This window comes from Lissotriton vulgaris, chromosome 10 (assembly GCF_964263255.1).
Source record: "Lissotriton vulgaris chromosome 10, aLisVul1.2, whole genome shotgun sequence".
Lineage (NCBI taxonomy): Eukaryota > Metazoa > Chordata > Amphibia > Caudata > Salamandridae > Lissotriton > Lissotriton vulgaris.
In genome coordinates this window covers 360,271,241-360,281,358 of record NC_141698.1, presented here as the reverse complement: position 1 = coordinate 360,281,358, position 10,118 = coordinate 360,271,241, and the positions used below count along the sequence as shown (strand labels likewise).

The 10,118-nt window shown below is 44.8% G+C and overlaps 1 protein-coding gene across 1 annotated transcript; it reads right to left on the bottom strand.

Moving 5' to 3' along the window:
• Window positions 1–5,329: 5,329 nt before the first annotated feature.
• Window positions 5,330–8,806, bottom strand: LOC147685252 (hemoglobin larval subunit alpha-like). The gene is made up of 3 exons (XM_086941144.1): window positions 8,642–8,806; window positions 6,077–6,281; window positions 5,330–5,640 (listed from the first exon to the last, which is right to left on the bottom strand). The coding sequence occupies exons 1-3, from the start codon at window positions 8,734–8,736 to the stop codon at window positions 5,512–5,514; spliced, it is 429 nt and encodes a 142-aa protein (XP_086797270.1). The 5' UTR covers window positions 8,737–8,806; the 3' UTR covers window positions 5,330–5,511.
• Between the last annotated feature and the right edge of the window lie 1,312 nt (window positions 8,807–10,118).

The following is a 10,118-nucleotide window of genomic DNA, read 5'->3' as shown; positions in this document are numbered from 1 at the left end:
ACTGTTTGATCAGCCGTGCCTGGCCGCCCAAACCAGTCATGCGCTCTTTCCCTGTTCCCCATGCTGGCTGAGTTCCAGCCTGCGTGGAGAATAAGGCTAGGCCCCATTCCCTGGTTGAGCGTCGAACCAGGACGCTCAAAACCAATCACAACGCTGCATTGCAGCATTGTGATTGGTCAGGGGAGCATGGCTGTTATTCCTGTCCCATAAGGAGAGCAGGAGCAATGAGCAGACGTGGGTCCCGGCAGCAAGGTAAGTGTATAATAATTTTTGGGTTTTTGTTTTACCTTGTTCAACCTTGCCCCCATTCACCCCTCACCCCCACCTCGCCTACCCCGCCATACGCAAGTCATGCTGGCCACCACTGGGCTTTCAGTTTAAATTTGGGCTTGGTTATGAGGGTCTGAGGGGGAGGTAGTGGGAAGAGAATTTATGCTCAGCAAAAGGGCATCTGGAAGTGGTGCGGCTGCTCTGCTCACGGAGCAGGGCAGGAGAGGAGTGGTTTGCCCACTCCTAAGGGCGCAATGACTGTTTGATCAGCCGTATCTGGCCACCCAAACCAGTCATGCGCACTTTCCCTGTTTTCCATCCAGGCTGAATTCCAGCCTTCGTAGAGAATAAAGCTAGGCCTCATTCCCTGGTTGAGCGTCGAACCAGGGCGCTCAAACCAATCACAATGCTGCATTGCAGCGTTGTGATTGGTCAGATGAGCCTGGGTGCTTACCAATCACAACGCTGCATTGCAGCATTGTGATTGGTCAGGGGAGCCTGGCTCTTCATCCTGTCCCATGAGGAGAGCAGGAGCAAGGAGCAGACAACGGGTCCCGGCAGCAAGGTAAGTGTATAATAATTTTGAGGTTTTTGTTTTACCTTGTTCACCTTGCCCCTATTCCCCACTCAACCCCACTTCGCCCACCCCGCCATCCGCAAGTCATGCCAGCCACCACTGGGCTTTCAGTTTGAATTTGGGCTTGGTTATGAGGGTCTGAGGGGGAGGTAGTGGGTAGAGAATTTATGCTCAGCAAAAGCGCATCTGGAAGTGGTGCTGAGTAATTTTATTAAGGAAGGAAGAGAAGGTAGGTTGACGGGTCTTTTTGATTCATGACCACTAGACAGGTTAGTTATTTCCCCAATAGGCATGGTGAAGAGGAAAGAAAAAGGTGAGTTTTGATTAGCAGAACACATACCTTGGCCCGAATATATGAGTTCTCTTAAGTATTCATCAATAGGCGATGCCACCAAATTAGTTAAGAAGGCAGTAGTGGGAGCGTATATGGCTAAAAGCAACATTGTCAGCATTTAGCCTCTTGAAAGTGTAGCAGGATGAGTTTGAGGTATAGTGGATATAGCTTGGTTGTCAGCCGTTTGTAGACAATGATTTACCAATGAGCTGTCCTGTATTCTCTAGATTTTATGTATTACTTGAAAAATGTGGATCTATTTGGTTGTTCATATGTCAGGAGTTTCATCAGTTATGCACTACTTGGATGATTTCTTTTTTGTGGAGTCGATAGACATTTTTTAGTTACCGCAGTTACTGTAGGGTGTTCAGAAGTTAATGTTGCATCTGGTGGTTCCTTTGGCCCCAAGAGAAAACAGTTCAGAAAGTATGGTTCATGGCTCCCTATCATTTGAAACTGATTGTCTAAAGATGGAAGCAAGGGCGCCAGAATACAGGAGGAGGGGTTTGTTTCCATTGTTCGACGAAATGCTTTTAAAGAGTGAGCCAAATTTGTGTAATATTCACGTTTTAGGATTACTATTTACAGGCTGTGACTCTCGGCAGGGGTGAGGGTAGGATTTAATGTGTGTGAAGTCTTCTTAGTTAAGTTTAATGGGATATCCCGGTGGGCAGGGCCGCCTTTAGCACTGGTGGCATCCAGTGCAACAATCCTTTTTAGCACTGCCCCAGACCACCTCAAAGGTGCCCCTCATCTCTCCATCACCCCTCTCTCACATACATTTCATTAGTTTTAAAGGATTGGCAGAGGCTGACTTTACTAATAAGAATGTATATCTACCCTAAAAAAACCTTTTCAGCAACATTAGGAAGAGTTAATGAAAGACTGGAGGAAAAAACAGAACTTCCTAACCTATTTTATGCAGTTTGCAGGCTGCTCTTTGATGACAGTTTGTAACAGTCACTGTTCTATATTAGGGTTGTATCTTATGAACTGCAATAACAAAAGGATCTCTGTGACAAAAGCAGTAATCCACTCAGCTATCCACATAAATAGAGATCTGTGATCTGCATGGTACATGTTCTTTGCAGTAGGCATGTTAACCCTCTGAACTACTTTATGGCGAAGTCAAAACTGCCCCATGACAAAAATCTGATCTTTCTCTCTAGCAGGAACATTAATCACAAACGCTATCTTTACATTTTTATTGCTGCCTGAAAACTGGACGCACAAGGAACTCTACTGAATGTGTTTTTAAGTCGTAAGTTGTTTTTAAGCACAGTGCCCACCCCTGATATTAGCGCCCCCTCCCAAAGGCAAAGCCCAGTGTGGCCGCACCAGTCGCACTGCCCTAAAGCTGGCCCTGCCTGTGGGGGCTAGACAACGAGGTGGCATGGTCCATTGAGGCTTTATTTCAGATGCATTAGGAGTAGACTTCGGCCTGGACTGGCAATGGAAGTGGTGTGATGAACAGTGGTCAAAAGCATGGAAAAGGGAAGGTTGCAACATTGCATTTTTGGGAGTTTTTCTTGATTTTATTTGAGTTTTATGCAGCTCAAACAATTACCCAGAGGTGTCTTGGCACTAAGGAACAAGGTACAAACTAAACACAGTTAGGGTTTAGTGAAGAGCCATGTTTTTAAAGCTTGTTCTTATGATTGTGGCACTGGTGCCCTATGGGAAGTATGTCCAGAATAAGAAAGTATTGTTTAATATGGACAACATCAGTGGCACATTTTGTCAAGAGGTAGTCCACACAGGAAATTCCGATTTTGCAGCTATTGAGATCATTTATGCTGGGATGTATGCATCAAACTATAATTTTAACAGAGCAAAGTATGCCCGGGGCCTTGATAATGACAGTGTGGATGCGTTGTCTCGTTCACAGTGGAAGAGATTCTGTGGGCCTGCACCGGGACAGGACCCCAATGCCAGAGGAGTTTTGGAAAATGGGAGGTGGAGAATGATTGACTTAATTGAAGGTTCTTTGGTGCTCTCAACAAAAAGACATATTTATAGTTTTGTGTGGAATTATTGGCACCAAGAGCACAGAGATGAACTTCAGAGACTGATGACATGGTTCATTTCATTATGTCAATGATTGGAAAAGGTTTGTCGCTGCCACTGTACCTGGTAGGTTGGAAGGGATTGCATTTATGGCAAGCTACTGTGAGGTTATGAGACATACGCGGGGGAAATTGATAAAAAGGTTGTTGAGGGGTGGGGGAGGGAGATGTAGGAGGCCGATAACAATAGCATTGTTATGTTGGCTGCTCTGCTTTACATGTGTAGGAATATCAAGGAAGTCGGGTTTTTTCTACATTTGTGATGGTGCGGTTGTTTTTTGGGGCCTTTAGGTGTTTGATCTTTTGGGAACATAGAAGTGGGTGGTTTGTGCTGGGACGAGGTGGTAAAAAAGGAGAGGGTGTTAAAGTATGTCTATGAAAATCAAAGACTGACCAAAGGAGGAAGGGTAGGTTGGTGTTGTTAAGGTGGTATGTTTATACCCAGTACATTGGTGCAATGTTCATTGAGAGTTCATGGGGACAGAATAGGTTTTTAGAGATGAGGATGGTTCCAAGCTTTGTAGTTTTCGAGTGCTTATGGTGTTACGTAAAGTTCTGTCGTTATTAAACACACAAGCTAATGATTGTGGTACAGGTTCATTCAAGATAGGTGTGTTGCTACATAAGCAGAAGCAGGAGGGAGCTCTGTTAAGAGGATAATGGTGTTAGTGAGATGGAGATAGCAGTCTGGGAATCTGGTCATTCTTTTATCAAATGGGCAGCAGGGCAGGTGGAGCTGAGGTGCTTTGGAAAACAATGAGGGCTGATGGCACAAAAATTCAAGTGAAATGGTGGTGGAGCGGAGACACGTGTCGGGGAGAGGTATCGGCAACTCAGGCACAGTGATTCAACACTTGGGGTTGCCCCAACATTTTCATTGCCTACTTGGAGGAACATTACTCAGTGCAGTTGAAAGGTTTGTTTTGTTCTGAAAAATATAAAAAGAAACCTCAGAGAATCTATGGGCGTGTACGGCCCTCATGTGGACTAAAGTGAATCCTTGCAAGGACGCTGGCCTCTGTAGGTAATTCTAGTGGGAAGGCAAATAGAGAAATTAGGATTTTTTTGTAGAGTAAGGAATAGACAGATTTATCCAACCTGATATTAGATTTGAAGAATTTCATTTTTTTTAATGATGGGATGCAGTTATCAGCTGTAGGGCTGGAGTTGTGATGGTTGCAGTTGAAGACGAGTTGGCCTTTGGAGGTCTTTTTGGGCAGGTGGTGCAGTCCTGGGACTTCAGGGAGATGGCACTGGGTAGGGGTAATGATGCCTATTTATGTTAATAGTTTAAGTTCAGGGCATTAGGGTCCTCTTTGTGGGTACATTTGGCATGCCAGCTACATAGAGTGGGGGGTAGGTTTTGTTCCCCACCCGTCCTCCCCTGCAGAAGGGGTTAGAGCAGGATTTGTTAGTTAAATGTGTTAGGAGCGGGTTTTAGTTTTGATGGCTCAGGTGTGCAAAATTGTTTCATAGAATGTAAAGTTGTCACTGATGAGCAGGTACAGCAGGGACAGCTTTACAGTCTGTTTTAGGACTTTTCGTAGGTTGGGTACGCTCAGGTGGGGCAAGAGACATGTTGTCGTTAGAGTTCAGAGTTCATTTGCACAGAAACGGAAGGCCTTGGTATGTCACGCAGGGTATGAAAAGGAAATGAGGTGCGTTCTCATTTATTACATTTGAAGGGCAGTTATTTAGGGGTACCAGGTGTTAGGTAGTTGGGTTCTGAATTATGTTTACTGAGGCCTTAATGTTAAGTCTGTATGGTGATATGCCAAATGTGTTGTACATATTTTGGGCGCCTTTTTCATCAAAGCAGTCTTTTCCACACACTTTAATGTGTAGCATGGCTTTTGACGTGCGCTGTCTCGCCCAAGTATAGGTGTGACCAATCCATTTAAAGGCACTGTAACTTTATTGAACTGTGGAGGAAGCAACACAACCACTTGGTGAGGCAGGCTTTTTTGTGCTTCAGGCCACACATCAGTGAGGTGGGTGCCTGAGGTATGCTAAGCTGCCCCACAAAGTCAACCTCCTCCCACATACAAATCAAAGAAAAATTGTATACAAATGACCCAGAAGGAAGTTTCACATTTTTTATTAAGATGTTACAAAATAAACAATTGGCCATATCTGATGGAGCAGGTAGCACAAAACGACGACTGACTGTAGACTCCCTGAGCTTTCAGCAAGTTTCTATGTGTACCATCCTGGAGGCCATCTTGTTTTTGCTATAGACAGTCTTCCTGAGGGGAGATCAAGGCTTATCTGTACTTGGAGGTCAAGACACCAGACACTGCGGCCAGGAACTTGTCCCAGGCAGCCTGGCACTGAGGGGTGAAGTCAGCAGGGAAGTGGGCGGCCAGTGTAGCCTGAATGCAGTGGGACAGCAGCTGAAAGAGAGAGAAGAAAGAGTTGAACACCACAAACAACACACGAAAAACGTGGAATACATGCCCTGCCTATCAAGCCCTGATCTAATGATTGTTGTTCCATTCTACAAAACAAATTCAGCAGCGGGAAGTAACATGCACAGCTTGTAAGTTATTCCGCCTTCTTGATTAATTGGATGTAAATTGGATACCAGCCAATTTGCGGATCCAGGATGTCACATTTTTTTGGGTGCACTTGAAATTAGCAATCCGATTTTGGTTGGCTCCTTCACGTCTGTCAATTTCAGAAATGCATAAAGACAAGTGTGCAGTTATCACTGTACAAAAGAAGTCCATCGTTTTGCCCCAAATGCTATCTAACAAATCTAACAGATGAGCCCTATTGGTATTTTTTTTTATGTATTCACTTTTTTGGATTACGATGATTTAGGCTCACCTGGAAGTTTCCGGGGTCCACGCGGAGGTTGTAGGCGTGCAGGTCGCTCAGTTTGGACAAGGCCTGTTCCAGACTGTCCAGGTGCTTGGCTGCCTCACCGATGGCGCTCAGGACCTTGCCTCCGTGTCGCTTCACGTCAGCAGAGCCCGGGCTGAGGTCGAAGTGGCTGAAGTAGGTCTTAGTCTGACCGAAGCTGGCAAACAGCCTGCAAAAAAAATGTCATCTATATAAAAAACGCACTAAACAACACGTACTTTGCAACTGGGGAAGCATTTCAACCCTCATCTATCTCCCCACTCTAAAAAGAAGAAATACCGATATAAAGCGCCTCGTTTAAAATCTAAAATTGGACACAAATATCTATTTTTACAGCAATAGATCAATATCAGAGGATTGACAATCTTTTTTTTTATAACACAGGTAGCAAAAATTAAGCAAATGTTTTGGGGAATAGTCATTTTTGAGAGGTACGCTCTGCGGTTCCTGCTGCTAATTCATTAATAAATGAACTATTAAGCCTGTTTCCCTGTTTTCCACGGTTGAGCCTCCTGGCGCCAAACAGTACTGGTGGCCCGTGTCCTGATATTGTAGAACTCATGACATCTCCTCTACAGTCTGTAGCATGCAGGCTGCAACCACTTCCAACCTCCAGGGGGCGCTACTATTACACCAGCTCCCACAGACTCTTACGACACCACAGGTTCTAACCTTTTCCACTCCTGCTGATTCTAACCTTTTCCCGCCTCAATCAAAGGCCCTGATCTATTTCTACCCCCATAAAGCCTCTAAATTGCTAACACTTTATAATTTCTAGTGTTTTACCACCAATCCAGAAGCTCTAACTTTTGACCAATGATTTACATTGTAACATGTTACCACAAATAGTCTGTTCCCTCTTTCCACATCCTCAGAGGCTCTAGCCTGGAGCCGCCCGTGCAGGTAAGAGGCGACCACCAGGTAAAATTAAATAAATAATTAATTTCCCCTCGTCGTCTGTCACACACCCCATCCTCACAGCCCCACAACCCCACCGCCCCACCTCTCTTACCTCCACAGGCCGCTGCTGGCTCTAACCTCTTTCCACCACCAATAATAGTCTAACTCAGAGCTTCCTAAACTGTGGGTCTTAACCCCCTGGTTGGCCGAAAGCAAATTTTTGGTGAGTCATGAAAGTCCAAGCACTAAGTAAAGATACATTTAAATTCTGTATTTATCTTCTCAGAGTTAGTGCCTTCAAATACAGAGGCCAAATATCAGCCAAGTCTTCTGCCAAATTGCTACTTATTTTCTTAACATGGGGATTGGGGTTTAGAAACTCCTCTCACTTTGCAGTCGGAGAAAGGGAAGGCTGTAGAGTGCCATTTTTGTAAAACACAACAAAATGTAAATCTATAAATGAACTGTACCCATTCAGCAGTCAGAAAAGCAAAACTTAAGCACATTTCTTTTTTAATTCTTAGGAGTGATGGAAGCAAGCATTTTAATAGGATAAAAAAAATCAAGACACTTTTCTTAGTGATGCACAAATGATAAATATTCACTGAAAACCGATTTCCACACAATATCATTTGTGTGCCATATAGTTGTATCAGTAAAACTGTATGTCTGCGCAAAGTTTGTGGCTATTTCAATGGAGAATGTGCTATGTGTAAATGACTGGGCGCCAGCGGCATAGCTAGACCTTTGGCCGCCTGTGGCTGTCTCTGCGTTTGCCGTAGGTAAGAGCGGGGTGGAGGCTGCAGCCCCCAAAACGTGTGTCACCCGGGTCGGACCGCCCCTCCACCTTGCTACGCCACTGCTGTGCGCTACTGCAGTATGCTCCGGTTCCATTAATAAATAGCCCGCCTCATCTCCAATGAAGCCAGGTGGGCCGCGTGCTAAAAATTGGGGTTCTAAAAATTGGGTCGCAGTTCTAAAAAGTTTGAGAAGCACTGGTCTAAACCAAACCCACCCAAATATGTTGTAAATTCTTACAGCTCCCAAGCGTCTCTAACCCTGCATGTTACTAATAAGCGAAAGCATTATTTCTCTGTTGCTTGAACCACCAGCCCCAGGCCCCAGCAGCAGGTCCCATCCTTCCAAATGAAGCAATGCTGGGCCACTGTCCATCTTAAAGGATCCAGAGAAATATGACATCCTTTGTAAAGAAAACCTCAGCCCTATTGCTGGTTGATAATGTGAATTAATCAAATGTGCCATTGTGCCATGCCAACAAGAGTTGCCCTAATCAACATGTGCCAGGAATGTGTGCCAACAGTGTAGCCACCACCACCACCACCAATACCCTGACATTCAGGTTATATTTTTAAACACACGTACAATTTTAAAGTGAGCTCATTGACATAGAGAAGTTAGACACCACACCCAGTGAGTTTGACAAACTTCTAGCCCAAGGCGAGCTGTTTCTGGGGTCCCCTGTCAGACTCTGCCCACCCACACCAGCCTGCTCGCTCTCAGTGGCTGGCATACGTGTGCCCCACAATGGCTGCTCTCTGAAATAAAAGGTTACATGTGAACGACAATAACGTGACGTCAAAGAAGCTAGGCCCTATCGACCGTCCTCACCTGTCCAAGGCTTCTCCTCCGAGGGCATCGCAGTGCCCAGAGATCTTTCCCCAGAGGCCGACCACCAGGGCCTTCTCTTCAGCAGACAGAACCATCTTGAGGGTGAGGGCTGGCGGGCTCAGGATCAACAAGAGATGGAAGTTGGAGACAGTCCGTGCTCTGTGCCGGGCAGAGCCCCTTTTAAAGGGCAAGGGGGCCGAGGAGCCTGGCAGCCTTCCACCGTGATTGGGCAGTTTTGGGTTCCACCCAAGGAGGCGGGGCTATCTTATCTCTTCTCAAACACTACCAGGGAGTAGGGGGTCTTGGCAGTGTGACGTGCAGGAACACCTTATCTGTAGTTCAGGTCGTTCAGTGACTTGACAAAAAAGAAAGGCCTGGAATAACTGAGACCTATTTTACAGTCTATTAGAATGCTTTACGCTATTGCTGCTATACAAACAAGCCCTTCTTCCAAAAGCCTCATTCATAGTTTAAAGAAATCATACATGGCGTAGTAATAGTTGTTTTTATGAAACTTTGCACCTCATTGTCCCTCTGTCGGTGGGAATGAGGGATTGTTAGATATTGCCCGAGTTATAATGGCATCACAAAATGCCCCAAATTTGAAATGAGATCAAAATGAGGAGGAGATGAGTAGAAATCTTAGGTTATGGTTTCTGAGGTGCTCATAAATCCAGTCTTTATGCTGATGAGGATATAAACTAGGACTATATGGAAGGGTCTGATGTCTGATCTGTGACTAGGACAGAGTATTCAGATGTTATATCTACTCACAAACAGAATCAGTTTCACCCTAGGCTGTGCATGTTCAGCACATGGCAGTTGAGCTTGGCCAACATTAGTCAAACTGCGCTTTTCAGTCAAATATGTTTTCTGTGGGCTTTCAGAACTTACTTTCCTTATAGCGTTTCAAACCTCAATGTTGCTGCTTCTAAGCACTGTTCCAGATGTTGTTATTAGTGAATTCAACAATTCTCAATTTGCTGAAACAGAAGTGGAGGTAGGCTGAGTTGGCCTTTGCCTGGATTTGAACCTGTGACCTGCAGTTTTCAGCCAGTGTTAGTGGTGGGAATTTACCTAATTGAGCCATTTTACCAGCTAAACGACTATAAACATTTTAGTGTCAAATGTGTAAAGTAATCTGTTTGCGACTTCCTAATTGCGAATTCGCAATTAGGAAGTCGCAAACAGCGATGTACTAATATGTTTCACACACATTTAGCGTAACACAGTGGGTCGCAAATGGACCTCCTTCCTCAATATTTATGAGGTAAATCGCAATTTGCGGCACAATGGGAATCGCTAAAAGCACAGGGATGGCGGCCTGCTGGGGACATCAGATAACCATGTTGTTTGTTTGGTTTTAAATTAGGCAATTGTTTTTTTAATTGCAGCCCATTTTGCTTATAGGAAAATCGGATGCGTTTCAAAAAGAAAAATGAAACGTTCTGTGGGACCACAGCTTGCTCTTAATAAA

Coding starts and splice junctions, on each gene's coding strand:
- LOC147685252 (XM_086941144.1), bottom strand. CDS start 8,736: ATGGTTCTGTCTGCTGAAGAGAAGGCCCTGGTGGTCGGCCTCTGGGGA. Junction 6,282..8,641: donor GGAGGAGAAGCCTTGGACAG/GTGAGGACGGTC, acceptor TTTTTTTTGCAG/GCTGTTTGCCAGCTTCGGTC. Junction 5,641..6,076: donor TGGACCCCGGAAACTTCCAG/GTGAGCCTAAAT, acceptor TCTCTCTTTCAG/CTGCTGTCCCACTGCATTCA.